Source organism: Lichenostomus cassidix, unplaced genomic scaffold, assembly GCF_008360975.1.
Source record: "Lichenostomus cassidix isolate B80296 unplaced genomic scaffold, HeHo_3.0 HiC_scaffold_549, whole genome shotgun sequence".
NCBI classification, from domain to species: Eukaryota; Metazoa; Chordata; class Aves; order Passeriformes; family Meliphagidae; genus Lichenostomus; species Lichenostomus cassidix.
In genome coordinates this window covers 46,052-63,541 of record NW_028147342.1, presented here as the reverse complement: position 1 = coordinate 63,541, position 17,490 = coordinate 46,052, and the positions used below count along the sequence as shown (strand labels likewise).

Below are 17,490 nucleotides of genomic sequence, written 5' to 3'. Positions count from 1 at the left end.
AATCTTGGTGGGATCTTCCCAAATCCAAGAAATCTTGGTGAGATCTTCCCAAATCCAAAAAATCCCGGTGGGATCTTCCCAAATCCAAGAAAACCCGGTGGGCAGGAGGGGATTTGGACCACCCCGAAGGGTGACCCCAACCCGCGGGAAGGGCAGCAGAGATGCTCTGCGGTCGCTCAGCATTCCCGGGAGCTTTCCCAATCCCTCGGGAACATTCCCTGGAGCTTTCCCAATCCCTCGGGAACATTCCCGGGAGGTTTTCCCTCCCTCGGGAGCATCCCCGGGGAGCTGCCGGAGCCGCAGGGGTTAAGGCGCTGCCGGCAGCAGCCGCTCGGGTGGGCGGCACGTCGTGGCGCCGAGGCTGGAGCGAGGGGGAGGAGGATCGGGGAAGGGAGGAGGAGGAGGAGGAGGAGGGGAGGAAGAGCTCGCAGGCAGCTCGGGCTGCGCGGCTGCGAAGGCGAGCGGAGGGTGAAGAGCTCTCCCCGCCGCCTCCCGAGGGTCAGCGCGGCCGGAGGGTCCTGCTGGCCTTGTCGCCGCCCTGAGGGACGAGGAGAGATTCCAGCCCAGGAGGTGACAGCTCGGCAGCCAGCCGGCCCTTTGTCTGCCACATGTGCGGGCAGCTGTGGCGGTGACAGCGGCGCGGGGACGGGGACAATCCCGGGGTGAGTTGGGGGCCGTTTGGGGTTCGGCGGTGCTTAATTCCGGGGTGGATTTGGGGGAAATCCTGCGCTCTGCAGCAGCGCCGAGCCCGTTTGTTTGGGGTTGGGTTGGTTTTTTTTCCCTTCCAGAGCTTCGTTTTCCCTGCTAAACGGTGGGTTTGGGGAGGAAAGGGGGAAAAAAGGTGGGGAAAAAAATCGGGAATGGGCAGAGAGCCGGGAGGGGTGCGGGAGGCAGGCAGGGATGGAGCTGCATTCCCGATCCTGGAAACTCCGCTGGGATCGAGAGGATTCTCATCCCGATGGGGATGGAATGGGGATGGGAATGGGAATGGGGATGGGAATGGGAATGGGAATGGGGATGGGAATGAGAACGGGAATGGGAATGGGAATGGGAATGGGAATGGGAATGGGGATGGGAAAGGGGATGGAGATGGGAATGGGATTAGGAATGGGGATGGGAATGAGGATGAGGGAGGCCGAGGCGGCGGGATGCGCTGGGGCTGAGCCGCCGGCGGGGCTGCGATCCAGGCAGGATGCGATCCAGGCGCTTCCCGGCCATTAACCCCTCGGTTCCCGAGCGCAAATATGACAGGAGGGAGGCGGAAAAGCGGCTGTTGAATCAAATAAACACGGCGGCGCTCCTGCCCTGCCCTCCCTCACCTTCCGCCGCCGCGGAGAGGGGACAGCCCGCCGGGAATGGCGGGGGGACAGGCGGAGGTGATGGCAAAGGACACTCGGGAGCGGCCGCGGTGTCATTTTGGTGTCGTTTCGCCCATTTCCGTGCTCGTTCCGTGTTTACCTCCCCCTCCCCGGCGCTGCCCCTCCCCGCCGCGGCGCCGCCCGCAGTGCCCGAGCGCCGTGCCAGCAGCCAGCCCTGCCCGGGCCGAGCCGAGCCGAGCCGAGCCGGGCCGAGCCGTGCCACCGGGAGAGCCCCGGGAGCATCCCGGGAAGGGCTCGGGGCTGCCAGCGACCTGCTCGCCCATCCCGGTGCTCGCCCACCTCCCCCGGCTCGTGGCAGAGCCTGGAAAAAGGGGGTTGGAGGTGCCCAGGAGCAGCGGCTGGAGGCGCAGGGATTGTCCCAAGCTGGTGTGACACCCAGCGGGTGGCAGGGAGTGTTCAGGGCCGGGAAAAGGCCTCGGAGCGGCGCTGGCAGGGAGGGTTTGGCCGGGAGGTGCAGGTGGGTGCTGCCGTCACTTTTTGGGGGGAAAAGGATGGCCGGGATCGGCCTGGACCCGCCAGGGCTGGCAGCTCGGGAGCCACCTGTGTCCCCTCCGTGTCCCCTCTGTGTCACCTCCTTGTCCCCTCTGTGTCACCTCCTTGTCCCCTCTGTGTCACCTCCTTGTCCCCTCTGTGTCCCCTCCGTGTCCCCTCCGTGTCCCCAGCTCGGATGCCGCCCTGGCGCCCAGCCAGGACCCAGCCCTGCCTGCCCCGATCCTGCAGCCCGGCTGCTGCCGGAGCGCCTGGAAAAGCTGCCAAGGGAATATTCCATCCCTACCCTCCTCACCCCGAGCCGCGCGGTGACGCCAGGTGCCTCAGGGCGACATTCCCGGCCTCGGGGATTGTCCTGGGGTGTCCCTCGGGGATGTGGGGTGGCATCTCCCAGCTCCGTGGGGTGTAGGATTTTGATCCGGCTCTGCCGAGGCTTTTCCCGGTGTTCGCGACTCTCCATTTCCTGTGTCTCCGCCTTGCTGGGGCTGTTTTGTCACCTCGGTGTCACCTCTGGAGGTGGCAGGGCAGGGCAGGGCTCAGCCTCGGCCATTCCCAGCCCTTTCCTTTGGCTGCTCCGGGTCAATCCTTGGGAATTCCAGGGAATTCTTTCCTCCTCCGCGGTGGAAAACTGAGGGAGCTGAGCTGTGCCAACACCCCCGGCAGAGCCGGCAGGATCCTCTGGAAAAGGGTCAGGAATTCTGTGGGATTCCTCTGGAAAAGGGTCAGGAATTCTGTGGGATCCCTCCGGAAAAGGGCTGGGAATTCTGGAGGATCCCTCTGGAAAACGGTTGGGAATTCTGTAGGATTCGTCTGGAAAAGGGTCAGGAATTCTGTAGGATCCCTCTGGAAAAAGGCTGGGAATTCTGCTGGATTCCTCTGGGAAAGGGATGGGAATTCAGTAGGATCTCTCTGGGAAAGGGTCAGGAATTCTGTAGGATCTCTCTGGAAAAGGGTCAGGAATTCTGTAGGATCTGTCTGGGAATTCTGCGGGAACCCAACGCCATCCCACCTCAGCAGGGCTGGGGAGCAGCAGGAATTCTCTGTTCCCAAATCTCTGGGAATTGAGCTGGAATTGCCTTCCTGAGGGTCTGAAGGAGCTGTTCCCATTCCCATGGAAATTCCCATTCCCACAGAATCTCCCATTCCCTTGGAAATTCCCATTCCCACGGAAATTCCCATTCCCATGAAAATTCCCATTCCCACAGAATCTCCCATTCCCAAGGCGACCACCCTCACCTCCTTCTCCCTCTGGCTCATCCCTGATCCTCATTTCATCCGGAAAAATCCCATTTCCCTGCCATTTAGGGACACAATCCCAAATTTCCTGGATTGCTAGGGCAGGGATGCTGGGAAGGTCCATGGGGAAGGCTGGGAATGTCACCTGTCCTGGTGACATGAGGGAGATTTCCCGCTGGTTTTTTTCCCAATTTTTTTCCCCAATTCCAGAGTTCCGGCCCCTGGAATGAGGGTTAGGATCCCGGGAGGCACCGGTGACTTCGGTTTTATGGGATTTTTCCCGGGAAAAATGCCCTCCAGGCGCTCCGGAGCTCCGGAAGGAGAATTCCAACCCCAGCCGCTGCTTCCCGGGATAATCAGGAAAACGGGATGAGCTGATAACTCATCCAGAAATGTCCCTGTGGATAAAACCCTGAACTTTTGGGGTTTTTGGGGCGGAAATTTGGGATTTTGGGGTGGAAATTTGGGATTTTGGGGTGGAAATTTGGGATTTTGGGGTGGAAATTTGGGATTTTGGGGTGGAAATTTGGGATTTTGAGGCGGAAATTTGGGATTTTGGGGTGGAAATTTGGGATTTTGGGGGATCCCATTTATCCTCCTGGATAAGCCAGATCACTTCCAGCATCCCTTTATCCAACACCAAGGAATTCCAGCATTCCAGGACATCCATCTGATGATGGAATGCTCAGGAAAAAGCTGCTCCAGCAGCTGGATTTTAGGATTTTTTTGGGAATATCTCTCTTGTCGTCCCCTCTCCATCCAGCCGGGAGTTCCTGGACATCATTCCCATGGAAAATTCCCAGATTTCCAGCCGGGATAGGGGCTGGGAAACCCCCCCCCGGCTCCCCCTGTGAACGCTGGCAGCTGGAGCTGTTTGCAAACAGTCGGGAAAAAAAGCAGGAATTATGTGGCGGCTGGGTTTGGAGAGCGATCCGGAACGACAAACAAACGTGGGGAAAATTGGGATTCGTTCCCAGGCGATTCACAAAGGGCTTAATTGGGAGTGAAGTCTGGGGTTGCTTTGCACCCAAACTCCATCCATGAATGATTTGGGATGAATTATTCGGGATGAATTATTCGGGATGAATTTTTCGGGATGAATTTTTCGGGATGGATTTTTCGGGATGGATTATTTGGGATGGATTTTTCGGGATGAATTATTCGGGATGAATTTTTTGGGATGAATTATTCGGGATGGATTTTTCGGGATGAATTATTTGGGATGAATTTTTTGGGATGAATTATTCGGGATGGATTTTCCGGATGAATTTTTCAGGATGAATTATTCGAGATGGATTTTTCGGGATGAATTATTTGGGATGAATTTTTTGGGATGAATTATTCGAGATGGATTTTTCGGGATGAATTTTTTGGGATGAATTATTTACCGGCTCAACCAGGTTTTCCCTCCATTTTCCCTGATCCTCTCCAGGCTCTGCAGCCTCTCCCAACCTCCCTTACAAACCCATTTTTCCATGGAATTTAGAACCCAAAATAATAATAATAAATCACTCCCAGATGGAATTTGAGGGTCAGGGTTTTGTCCTTCCCGGCGGTGAAAAATGAGATTTTTCCAGGTTTAAGCTGGGAAAAAAAAGAAAAAAAAATTCGGGAAGAGAGAGGTTTTAATAAGGCTCGTTTGGAATTTAAAAAGCTTCATCAGTGAGGAATTTGTAATCAGCAGGAAAAAAAGGGTTTTGCATCTTAACCAGCTTTTCCCAAAGGATGAGAGGAGAATTCAGATCTTTGGTTTAGGGGGAAAAAAAAGAGCTTTGCTCTTCCCTGTCCTGATTCCCGGCAGGAGCGTTGGGAATAAAGCGGGAAAAGGATGAAAAATGTGAATTTTGGCTACTTGGAAAAGGGAAAAAACCCCAAAAATGGGTTTTTTCCCTATTTATGATCCATGAAAAACGATCCGGTTTGGTCTGAGCTGGGAGAAGCTTTTCCATCCTGTGCTCGTCGCCTTTTCCAGAGGATGATCCTTCAATTCCAGGGAATATTTTGGGTCCTCAAACCATCCTTTGACTCCTCATCAAAGCCTCTCCCTTCCCTTGAAATCCCAAAAAAATAAATTAAAAAGAAAAAAAAAGGGGAGAGGAGGCTTTGATCCCGACTTGCAAATTGCTGCGGAGGTTTTTCCCGGGAAGGCTTTGATTCCCATGGAAAATTCTGATTTTCGCTCCCATTTCCTGAGTCACTTCTCCCAACTCCCACTCGCTGCTCCCACCCTGGGTTGTCCCAAACCCTGGGACATTCCCGAATTCCCGGTTTTCTGCGGGATTCATCCCTTTATCCGCGCCCAGGGTGGGGATTGGGGTCAATCCTTTGGAATTTTGGGGCTGGAATTCCCCGCCGAGCTTCCCTTTCCATGGAATTCTTGTTAAATTGGATAAAAAAATGGGATTTCAGGGATGTTTTCCAGCTGTTTTTATGGTTGTTTGAGAATTCCTTGGCTCTGTTTTTCCCGGTTGAATTTTCTTGGGAAATGCCTCCTGTCCTTCCTCCAGCAGGGTTGTCCTCGCTTGGATTTTCCCGATTTTCCCGATTTTCCCGGTTTTCCGCAGGCTTTGGGGTTGTTTCCATCCCAAACCATCCCAAACCATCCCTCTGGAATTTCTGCTCCGAGGCTGGCAGCAGGAATTCGGGATCTGCCTTTGCCTTTGGGTGGGATTTGTTAGGGAATGGGAAATCTCCGGGATATTTCTGGGATTTTTCTGGGATTTTCTGGGATTTTTCTGGGATTTTTCTGGGATATTTCTGGAATATCTCTGGGATATCTCCAGGGTATTTCTGGGATATCTCTGGGATATCTCTGGGATATCTCTGGGGATATTTCCGGGATATTTTGGGGATATTTCTGGAATATTTTTGGGATATCTCTGGGACATATCTGGGATATCTCTGGGTTACTTCTGGGATATCTCTGGGATATTTCTAAGCTATTTCTGGGATATCTCATCTCTGAGATATCTTTAGGATATTTCTGAGACATTTCTGGGATTTTTCTGGGATATCTCTAGGATATTTCTGGGACATTTCTGGGATATCTCCGGGATTTTTTCTGGGATATTTTTGGGATATCTCTGGGATATTTCTGGGATATCTCTGGGATATTCCTGGGATTTTTTCTGGGATATTTCTAGGATATCTCTGGGATATCTCTGAGATATCGTTAGGATATTTCTGGGACATTTTTGGGACATTTCTGGGATATCTCTGGGATATTTCTGGGATATTTCCGAGATATCTCCAGTCACATGGAGAAGCCACTCCCAGCGTTTGCCATCCCATTCCTGGTCCATGGAATTCCATTCCCGGCAAGAGGGAACAGGGATGAGCTTTTCCCGCTGCGTTTTCCAGGTTTTTCTGTTTCCTGTCGCAGAACCCCTGGAAACTGCGGGATTTTCCCATGGGAATGAGGGGGATGAGCAGCCGGGATGCACCTTGGATCCCCAAAATTTTCCCTGCTGCTCCAGCTCCATTCCAGCTCCAAACCTTTGCCTCATCCCACTTTTTCCTCCCACGGATTAATTCCCTTTCCCCTCCTCTCCCGGCGGCCAGCGGGATGATTTTATTCCCAACAAACCAGAGGTGGATTTTGCCGGGAATCATCTCCATCCCTCACCCTGGGGAGGTTTTTCCATCACTTCCCACTCCGCTGGGTGCAAAATCCACATCCCGCTGGAAAATCCCTGAGACCCGGCGAGGAGCTCATCCATCCCCCCCCAAAAAATCCCATAAAAAACCCCAAATCCCATCCTCCCCAGCTCCCCGGCGCTTCCAGAGGGATTCGCTTCCATCCCCCGGATCCGCTCGGTGCCCGGGGAGGGGTGAGGCAGCCAAAATCCTGCCTGGCAGTTGCCATGGCAACCGTACGTTTTCCTGATGATTCCTAATGACTCCTCGGCATTCGCGCCAATCCAGGGGGGTTTTTTTGGGGATGCTGGAGGTTGTTTCTCTCCCTTCCCGGGTTTGGATCTGCTTTTTGCAGTGGGAAAAGCCTGGATTTGCTCTTTCCCTTGGTTTTTTGGGGTTTTTTACTGCTGGATATTCCCTCCTTTTTGCCCTGTCCTGCAGCCAGAGATTCCAGATGTGGGATTGGTCAGGAATTGGGAGCTGGGACACCTCTGGCTGTCCCCTGCTTGTCCCCTCGTGTCCCTGTGGTAATTCCAGAGGCATCCAGGTGGCATCCATGGGGCTTTCCAGCCATGGATCCACAGGGCAGGATCAGCTCTGCCAGGAAGATTCCAGATCCTGCCGGGATGTCACTCCATGGTGTCCCCAAGCCCTCGGGGGCTGTTTGGTCACCCCAGCCCTATACGGCACTCCATCCCTGGGATGCTCCAAGGAAAAACAGGGAAAGGTTTCCTGGGATTGGGAAATCTCTGATCCCACAGGAGCCATCCCGAGTTTTCCCCCGCTGGAATTCAGCAGGAGCAGTTTTGGGGATCTCCCCTTTCTCCAGCCCTCATCCCAGCGCCCATTCCCGACTCTGGAATCCCCTGGAATTCCCTCCCGGCTCCCTTTCCTCCCGGAGGAGCAGCTCCATCCATGGATGGAGACACAAATCAGCCCAAAGCGGGAAGATTCCGTGCGACATTCCCGGTTCTCCAGCCTCTTCCCCTGCGGCATTCCCACCCGCCGAGCCGCAGGAATGTTGTTTCCAACTGCAGGAACCGCTGGAGAAACACCAGGAGAGATCCCGGGATGGGTTGGGTTTTAATCACACCCTGGAATTCATTCCTGGCTTTTCCAGCTTTAATAACCTGAATTTCCCCTCCCAACCCTCCCTGGCTGGGGGAGTTTAAAGAGTCTGGATTTATCCCTCTGGAGGGAATTCCACATATTTCTTCCCAAAATATCCCGAGGGCAGTGCTGGAGCAGCCAATGGCCATTCTCAACCTCTGGATTGGGAGGTTTTCCACCCAATCCAGCATCCTTGGGGTGCTGGGAGCCACAATTTCCAGTATCCCACTGGGAACGGACTGGTTTGGATGTTCTCCCGAAGCCTCTCTGTCCTTCAGATCCAATCTCGGCTGGGAATCGTGGCAAATTTATGGAAAACCACGCGGATGTGGAGCTCCGACCCTTTGACTTTGCCCGGAGCATTCCCAGTCCCATCGCGCTGCCCTCGGCCTTGGCCTGGGAAGGGGAAGGGGGAGGATCGGGGGGGGAGCTGCTCTGCAAATGAGGCGGCGTTAATGATTGGTTAATTAATTAATTATGGATCATTCCCGCCGGGAAGCTGATCCGCTGGGAAGGTCATTGGGAATGATGCAGCAGAGCAGCAGCAGCAGCAATGTCCCTTGAGTGTCCTGGAGATCCCTGTGCTCCTTTATTAGGGAATGGGATGGGATATTGGGATATTGGGATATTGGGATATTGGGATATTGGGGTATTGGGATATTGGGATATTGGGATATTGGGATATTGGGATATTGGGATGGGAAAATAGTCAGGAAAGAAAGCCCCGGGAAGGGCTAGGGGAGTTGGGGAGGATGGAATTTGGAATTTTTGATGGGATTTGGGGGGCTGAGCTCCTCGCTGGGCTGCCAGAGAGGGATTTTCCAATGGGATGTGGATTCTGCACCCACCGGAGGGAGAGGAGATGGAAAAATCGTCTGGGATGGGATGGGATGGAATCCTGGGATGGGATACTGGGATATTGGGATGGGATATTGGGATGGGATGCTGGGATACTGAGATGGGATACTGAGATGGGATATTGGGATGGAGACCCTCGTGTCTCCAGCAGTCAGGAGCAGCAGGGAAATGGACAATTCCATGTGGGAATTCTCCTCCCTGGGGAAGCCGCGGCGCCGCTCGTCTGTCTGATCAGAGCAGGGAGAGATAACAGGAAGCGATCCCAGCATCCCTCCTCATTCCCAGCTCCTCCGCGGGACTGACTCGGTTTTCCCAAAGGGTTCAGTATCCGGAGCTCTCCAAACCCTTCCCAAGGGGCTCAGGGTGGAGGAATCCTTGGAACAAACACCTCGTCCCGAGCGCTGCGGGCGTTTCCCCTTCACCCCAGCCGGGCCGGTGCTCTTTCCCTGCATCCCGATGGAGAGATCCAGCAGGGAAACCCCCTGGATCTCTCTTTCCACCTCCTGAAAACCGGGATCAGCCTTTCCCGTGCCTTCCCTGCGCCGCCGGGCTCAGCCACTCGGGGTTTGACGAGTCCCTGGCGCTGTCACGTTGGCGAAGCTCAACAGGAGTGATCCCAGCCTCTGGCAGCTGCTGTGCTTCCCGATCCATGTCCTCCCTTCCTGATCCATGTCCTCCCTTCCCGATCCATGTCCTCCCTTACCGATCCCTGCCCGAGGCCTCCCCGGGCTGAGGGAGTGGCAGGAGGTGGCTCAGGGTCACAGAGTCCTGCGGGAAAAGGAAAAGGGGGAAAAAGAGCTGCAGGAATGGTTTTGGGTGGATGTGCCAGGCTGGGGGGTCCAGCTGGGGTCCGGCTGGTCCGGCTCTGCTCACCTGGCCTGCTCACCTGCCCTGCTCACCTGGCTCTGCTCACCTGGCCGGACACTCCAGCCTGGAGCGACAGGGGCAGGGACATCGAGATGAGCCATCCCTCGTTCCGCGGTGACACCAGGAATCTCCCGGCTAACCCTGGGGATGGAAAAGAGATGGAGAGTGGCTGGCAGAGCGATGTTTTCCCAAGGGAAAGACCACCCCAGCCCAGGCTGTGCAGCCCCCAGGCCGGGGGTCTCTGGCAGGAGCCGCAGGTCTCAATTCCCGCTGCGATCTGTCACCTTCCCCTCGCCGGCAGCTATAAATACACGCCAGCGCTCCCAGCGCCTTCCCCAGCGCCCTGCGGAGGAACAGCGCGGAGGATGCTCCGGAGGGGGAGGTTTGATGGATGAGAGCTGCGCCTGGCGCCGCAGCGGGATGGAGAGCCTCGGGGGTGGCAGGGGGTGACAGGGGTGTCACCGTGCGGAGGGAGGGCGGTGGAGACCCCCAGGGATGTGCAGATCCTTGGAGCAGGGTGGGCTCGGATTTATCCCTGATTATCTTTTATCCCTGATTCCCTTTTATCTGGAATCCCAGCGATTCCAGTCGTGGGATTGGTCAGGAATTGGGAGCTGGGACACCTCTGGCTGTCCCCTGGTTGTCCCCTCGTGTCCCTGTGGTAATTCCAGACCATCCCGGCCATGGATCCAGGTGGGATCCATGGGGCTTTCCAGCCATGGATCCACAGGGCAGGATCAGCTCTGCCAGGAGGATCCCAGATCCTGCTGGGATGTCACTCCATGGTGTCCCCAAGCCCTCGGGAGCTGTTTGGTCACTCCAGCCCTTGACAGCATTCCATCCCTGGGAAAAACAGGGAGAGGCTTCCTGGGATTGGGAAAACTGAGATCCCACAGGAGCCATCCTGAGCTTTCCCCCACTGGAATTCCGCGGGAGCAGTTTTGGGGATCTCCCCACTCTCCCTGCCCTCATCCCAGCGCCCATTCCCGACGGGATTTAACACATTCCGGGTGCTAAACCTGGACAAAATTCCCAAAATTCCCACGGAATCACCGCCGGCTCCATCTCCGCTTTTCCAGCCGGGCTCTTGGCCTCCCCACCTGGGACTGAGAGCAATTGATTCCCGCAATCTGCCCGCCGATCGCCGCCGAGGAGAACAATTAGCAGGGCACAAATTGCAATTGTCATCTCGCTCCCGGTTTTAATTTGCCCTAATGAGGGCTGAGTGATTCCGGCGCGCTCCTCCTCCCCTCCCGGCCCCTCTGGCAGCCCGTTTTTCCCGGGATGCAGGGAAAAGCCGTGAATTTCAGCCGCTTTCCGAATTCCAGAGGCGATAGAAGTTGGATTTGAGGGCTGTCGGTGCATCCTGCTGTGGCACATCCTTTGGCACTTCATCCCAAATAACGCTCGGTTTGCATCCCCTTCCTGATTTTCTGCTCCTCGTGCATCCTGAGCCATCCTGGGATTCTCACATTCCCGATGGATCCACATTCTCACGGAATTCCCTTTCTCTGGAATGCTTCGTTTAGATTGAGGATGATGCTGGTTGGGCGTCGAGTACCGAGCGAGTCTCCGGCTGGAAGTGCGTGATTCCCGCGGAGATCCCGTGGGAAAATATCATGGTTTGGTGGAGCATCCGGAAGTTTTGGGGGGCTTGGAGATGGAGAAATTGGGATTTGTGATGGAGAAAGTGGGGTTTGTGCAGATGGAGAAATTGGGATTTGTGTGGATGGCGAAATTGGGATTTGTGCAGATGGAAAAACTGGGATTTGTGCAGATGGAGAAATTGGGATTTGTGATGGAGAAACTGGGATTTGTGATGGAGAAATTGGGATTTGTGATGGAGAAATTGGGATTTGTGATGGAGAAATTGGGATTTGTGATGGAGAAATTGGGATTTTGATGGAGAAATTGGGATTTGTGCAGATGGAGAAATTGGGATTTGTCTTCACTCACCCCCTGCCCCAGCGCCTGTTTCCCCAAAAACTCCCATTTTCCTCTTTATCTTGGAAACCCGAGAGTTTAAAGGCTATTCGAGGGATGGATGTGAAAGCAGATCCAGCAGATCCAAACCCGGGAAGGGAGAGAAACAACATCCAGCATCCCTTCCCTCCCCAACCAACCCTTCCTGACCCAAACCAACCCTTCCCGACCCCAAACCATCCCTCCCCGAGGCTGGAAGCAGCAGGATGGGAACACCAAGCTGTTTTTCCAGCTCTCCTGATTAAATCCCAGCCGGGCAGAGGCAGAGAAGCTCTCGATAAGAAGCAGGCGCTGCTGCCCGCGGGCTGCCGAGCCTGAGCCGCTCCCGGCTGCGTTTTTATCTCCTGGCTGCCTCCCAGACCAGCGGGAATTACGTTATCGGCCTCCCTGCCAGGCTCGGGGAAAATAAAAAACATCCCTGAGCACAAAACAAGGATTAAGGGAGGCTGGGAAAGGAGGTGGAGCAGCATCGGTGGGTTTGGAGAGATTGTGGAGCTCCTGGGTGATCCAAACGCTGTCCAGCCTGGCCTTGGACAATTCCAGGGATGGGAGAATCCCTGCCAGGGCTTTTTCGCTTTCCCAGGGAAGGATTTGTTCCCAAAATCCCATCTAAACCTGCCCTGCTTCCAGGAAAAGCGGCCTGGTGAAAGCAACAAGGGAATATTTCCAAAGCTGCTTTTCCCGAGGAAAAATCCCGGCAGGGACTTTTGCCAGGTGTTCCCCGGGTTGGGGAAATATTTATTTTGGGAATGGCATCCCGAAATGCCGCTGGGAACAGCACGGGGTGGGACACGCGTGGGGACACTGCTGTCACCCTCGGGGGATTTCGGGGGGAGTGAAGCGGCTGGAAAAGTGGGGTGGGAATGCTGGGAATATCCTCCCATCCCGGGAAAATCCTCCCATCCCGGGAAAATCCTTCCTTCCCAGGAAAACCCTCCCATCCCAGGAAAATCCTCCCATCCCGGGAAAACCCTCCCATCCTAGGAAAACCCTCCCATCCCTGGAAAACCCTCCCATCCCGGGAAAACCCTCCCATCCCGGGAAAATCCTCCCATCCCGGGAAAATCCTCCCATCCCGGGAAAATCCTCCAATTCGGGAAAAGCGGCGGTGTTGGCATTCCGGGGATTCGGTGGGGTTTGGGGGGAGTTGGGAGGTGCTGGGGGGTCCTGGATTTTCCTGGGATTTTGGGATATTGGGAAGGAATTGCTCTCTCGGTGAAGATGAAGAGGGGGTGGGATGGAATTCCAAGAGAATTCCCGGAGGGTGGTGGATTGGGAGAAGCTGGAGAAGCTGGGAAAGCTGGAAAAGTTGGAAAATACGGGAAAGATGGAGAAGATGGAAAAGTTGAAAAAAATGGGAAAGATGGAGAAGACGGAAAAGCTGGAAAAGCTGGAGAAGATGGGAAAGATGGAGAAGCTGGAGAAGCTGGAGAATATGGTAAAGATGGAGAAGTTGGAGAAATTGGAAAAGCTGGAGAAGTTTGAGAAGGTTGGGAAGCTGGAGAAGGTTGGGAAGCTGGGAAAGATGGAAAGCTGAGGAAGATGGAGAAGATAAGAGAATCCAGAGAATATGGAGGAACTGGAAAAGATGGAAAAGCTCTCCCAGTGTTCCTTTCCATTTGAAACCGTGAATTTTAGTCCCAAATTTTCCCAAAATCCAGCATTTCTCCACCAGCTCTGACCCCGCCAGTCACACAAACACCTGGATTATCCAGGAATATCCAGGATTTTTCTCAGCCATCCCTGCTGCAACCCTGATCTGCGCTGGGAAAAATGGGATAAAATCCACTTAAGGACACAAACCAGCAGAGCTGAGGGATATTTCCCTGGAAAACAAGGGTTGGATTTCTCAGTTTTGCTCCACAGCCTGAAGAAAATAACTAAAAACCCCGAAATTCCTCCGTAATATTTTTTCTTAAAGGAGAAAACATTCCGAGATATTTGAACTGCCGGAGAGTTTTTATAGACCCAAAACCATCGAAGCACTTAAAAGGAAAAGCTGAGTCCATCAGAAGGGAGTGGGAATCGATGGATCCATCCTTCCCTTTCATGCCGTTTCCCCAGGAGCTGCTTTAAAAGCTGAAAGCCTCGCAGCAGGAAAAGAGGGAAAAAAATCCAGGATCAATCCTGGAGGAGTTGATGCTGGAATAAACTCGGCTCGGGAGCACTTTCCCGGGAGAAAAGCAAACTTTGCTTTTCGCCATTCATTTATTTTTTCCTGCTGGGTGAGATGTTTTTGAGGGAGGAAAGGTTGGATTGGGGTCAGAGCAGGGCAGGAGAGCTGGAGGAAATCAGGGAATAAAAATTTGGATGGATGGGGAGAGGGGCAGGAGGTGCCAGGGGGATGAAAGCCATCCCAGCTTTTCCCTAAACATTCCCAGTTTTTGGGGAATGTTTCTCCCCAAGGAATGACCCACTGGAGGGTTGAAAATGGGGCTGGAGCTCCTGGATGTGGGAATTCTGAGCTGGGGAGGATAAAGGACAGGGAGCAGAGCCTGAAGGAAAATTATCCCCATGGATAATTATTCCCAATACAGAATTATTCTGAATCTGTTCAGACACAGATCTGGGGGCTGTCGGGGGTCCTGGGCAGATTCCATGGGATAAACCCACCCAGATCCTGTGGGATGGGAGGGCACAGAGCATGCCATGGATATAAAATGGACTAAATGGATTTTTTGGAGGGTCCTGGGCAGATTCCATGGGATAATCCCACCCACAATTATCACCCTGCAGGGCACAGTTGAAGCCACGGATATAAAATGGATTAAGTTGATTTATTGGGTTATTTTGAGGGTCCTGGGCAGATTCCATGGGATAATCCCACCCAGATCCTGTGGAACAGGAGGGCACAGAGAATGCCATGGATGTAAAATGCAATAAATGGATTTTTCAGGATGTTTTGGGGGTCCTGGGGGTCCCACACTCAGCTTTTCCCCTCTCCACTCCAATGCTTGCTCCCCACAAGCCCATCCCCTCCCCTAACAGAATCTCCCTGTTTTCCCAGGAATGCCCTTGAGGAGGAGCCGGGAAGATGCAGCCGAGCTCGGGAACAACCCCTTTGAGGAGGAAGCAGCTTCCCACCTCCCCCTGAGGCTGCCCCCGCTGCCATGATCCCACATCTCGGGGCTCCAGCCAGGCGCTGACACTTTCCGTGGCTCGCATGGAGCATCTCCCCCCTCGGGCACCGTGCCCACCTCACCACCCCCCTTCGGCCACCTCCGGACGCCCGCAGTGACCTCTCCCAGCCCAAAATGCGAGGCCTCCAGCCCAGCTGCCTGCTGCTGTGCGCGGTGGCGGCCAGCGCCGTGCCCACCGTGCCCTGGAGGGTGCCGTGCCCGCCGCGCTGCGTGTGCCAGGTCCGCCCGTGGTACACGCCGCGCTCCGCCTACCGGGAGGCGGCCACGGTGGATTGCAACGACCTCTTCATCACGGCCGTGCCGGCGGAGCTCCCCGAGGGCACCCAGACGCTGCTGCTGCAGAGCAACAACATCGCGCGGCTGGAGGAGGGCGAGCTGGGCTACCTGCGCAACCTCTCCGAGCTGGATTTGTCGCAGAACAGCTTCTCCCGCGTCGGGGATTTCGCGCTGGGGGAGATGCCGCAGCTGCTCAGCCTGCATCTGGAGGAGAATCAGCTGTCGGAGCTGCCCGACGGGAGCTTCCCGGGGTTGGGGAATCTGCAGGAGTTGTATTTGAACCACAACCGGCTCCGCAGCATCGCTCCCCGCGCCTTCGCCGGGCTGGGCAGCCTGCTGCGGCTGCACCTCAACTCCAACCTGCTGCGGACGCTGGACAGCCGCTGGTTCCAGGCGCTGCCCAGCCTGGAGATCCTCATGGTGGGCGGGAACAGGGTGGACGCCATCCTGGATATGAATTTCCGGCCGCTGGGCAACCTGCGGAGTTTGGTGCTGGCCGGGATGCACCTGCGGGAGATCTCGGATTTCGCCCTGGAGGGGCTGCGGAGCCTGGAGAGCCTCTCCTTCTACGACAACGAGCTGGCCGATGTCCCCAGGAGGGCCCTGCAGAGGGTGCCCGGCCTCAAATTCCTGGATCTGAACAAGAACCCGCTGCAGAGGGTGAAGCAGAGCGACTTCGCCGACATGCTGCACCTCAAGGAGCTCGGCCTCAACAACATGGACGAGCTGGTGTCCATCGACCGCCTGGCCCTCAGCAACCTGCCCGAGCTGACCAAGCTGGACGTCACCAACAACCCCAAGCTGTCCTTCATCCACCCCGAAGCCTTCCGGCGGCTGCCGCGCCTGGAGACGCTGATGCTCAACAACAACGCCCTGAGTGCCTTGCACCGCCGCACGCTGGAGTCGCTGCCGGGGCTGCAGGAGATCGGCATCCACGGGAACCCTCTGCGCTGCGACTGTGTCATCCGCTGGGTCAACGCCTCGCGCTCGGTGCGCTTCATCGAGCCGCAGTCCACGCTGTGCGCCGAGCCGCCCGAGCTGCAGCGGCGCACCGTGCGGGACGTGCCGTTACGGGACATGACGGAGCAGTGCCTGCCGCTCATCGCCGCCCGCAGCTTCCCCGCGCGCCTGGACGCCGAACCGGGTGACGCCGTGGCTCTGCACTGCCGGGCGCTGGCCGAACCGGAACCGGAGATTTTCTGGGTGACGCCGGACGGGGTGAAGCTGCTGCCCGGTGTGGATGATCCCAAATTCACGGTGCACGCCGAGGGGACGCTGGAGATCCGCGGGGTGACGGCGGGTGACGCCGGGCTGTACACCTGCGTGGCTCACAACCTGCTGGGCGCCGACACCCGCAGCGTCCGAGTGTTGGTCAACCACTCCTTCCCGCTGGGCCCCGAGCGCCTGGAGCTGCTGGCCGTGGATGTCCAGCCACACCACATCCTGCTGGCCTGGCAGCCTCGCCTCAACGCCGTCTCGTCCAACCTCACCTGGGCCAGCTCGGCGCTGGGCTCCCGGCCGGACGCGGCGAGGATCCCGTCGGGAACTCACGCCTTCAACATCACCCGCCTGCGCCCCGCCACCGAGTACTGGGCTTGTCTCCGCGTGGCCTTGGTGGCCTCGCCGGCCAGGGTGGCCTGTGTCGCTGCCAGGACGAAGGAAGCCACGCCGGGGCCGCTGTGGGGTCGCGGGACGCTGGGGACGGCGGTGCTGCTGGTCGTGCTGCTGCTGGTTGTCGGGCTGGCGGCTCGTTTGGGATCGGAGCGGGATGGGATCGGAGGGACAGGGATTGTGGTTTACCCCGTGCTGGCGCAGCCCCGAGGCAGAGTGCTGGCCGTGGAGGTGCAGGCTGCACCCCTGGATTGCTGAGAGGGGAGGATTTGGGGGGGATTTGGGGTGGGTGGGGAGGGGGGAAGTGTTTTTTTACCAAAAAAAAACTGATGGAAGTGCCGAAGTGGACGGCGGGAAAATGGGATTTTATGGATGTGAACTCGAGGATTTGGCCGTGGATCCCGGAAAAACCCCGGGAGGGCCCCAACAATGGGGTGAAGAGCCATAAAAACGATCAGATCACCCCAAAACTGTGTCCCCCCTGGACTCATGGGACACCCCAGAGTTGGCACTTTCCTCGCTGGACATTCTCTGCTTTGGAAATACAAAAAAAACCTTTAAAAACCCTAAAAAGCAAGAGGTTTTCCTTTGGGATCCATGCAGGGTTTGGGGTTCTTTGGGTGGATCCTGCAAGGAGGGAGAGCTCCTAGTGCCACCTAGTGACCTCTGTTCCCAAAAAAAAGCTGGAAAAGGGATAAAAATCCTCTTGGAATTGCCACAGGGAATGGGAAATGGGAAAGGGGAATGTCAGAATGGGATTGGGAATGAGCTGGAGAACAACAGAGCAAATCCAGAGCCATTCCCAATGGATTTGGGAAGCTCCATGGGATTTATAACCTGAGAGCTGTGGATTAAAAAACTGGGATTTATTTCCTCACCTGGGAGCAAGAAAATCTTCACCCTGC

General features: G+C 55.8%; 1 protein-coding gene across 2 annotated transcripts; it reads left to right on the top strand.

Annotated features, from left to right (window-relative positions):
* The first annotated feature begins 408 nt into the window (after nucleotides 1-408).
* Nucleotides 409-17,462, top strand: LOC146423375 (leucine-rich repeat neuronal protein 2-like). 2 transcript variants are annotated; one of them, XM_085044831.1, is made up of 3 exons: nucleotides 409-662; nucleotides 14,566-17,331; nucleotides 17,371-17,462. In XM_085044831.1, exon 2 carries the CDS (start codon nucleotides 14,813-14,815, stop codon nucleotides 16,841-16,843), a length of 2,031 nt encoding a protein of 676 aa, XP_084900957.1. In that variant the 5' UTR covers nucleotides 409-662; nucleotides 14,566-14,812; the 3' UTR covers nucleotides 16,844-17,331; nucleotides 17,371-17,462. The 2 variants fall into 2 exon arrangements, with proteins under 2 accessions (XP_084900957.1, XP_084900958.1); XM_085044832.1 differs by lacking the exon at nucleotides 409-662 and adding an exon at nucleotides 1,569-1,836.
* The last annotated feature ends 28 nt before the right edge of the window (nucleotides 17,463-17,490 follow it).

Excerpts from the sequence above, each read along its gene's own strand:
- LOC146423375 (XM_085044831.1), top strand. The coding sequence starts at position 14,813 with ATGCGAGGCCTCCAGCCCAGCTGCCTGCTGCTGTGCGCGGTGGCGGCC.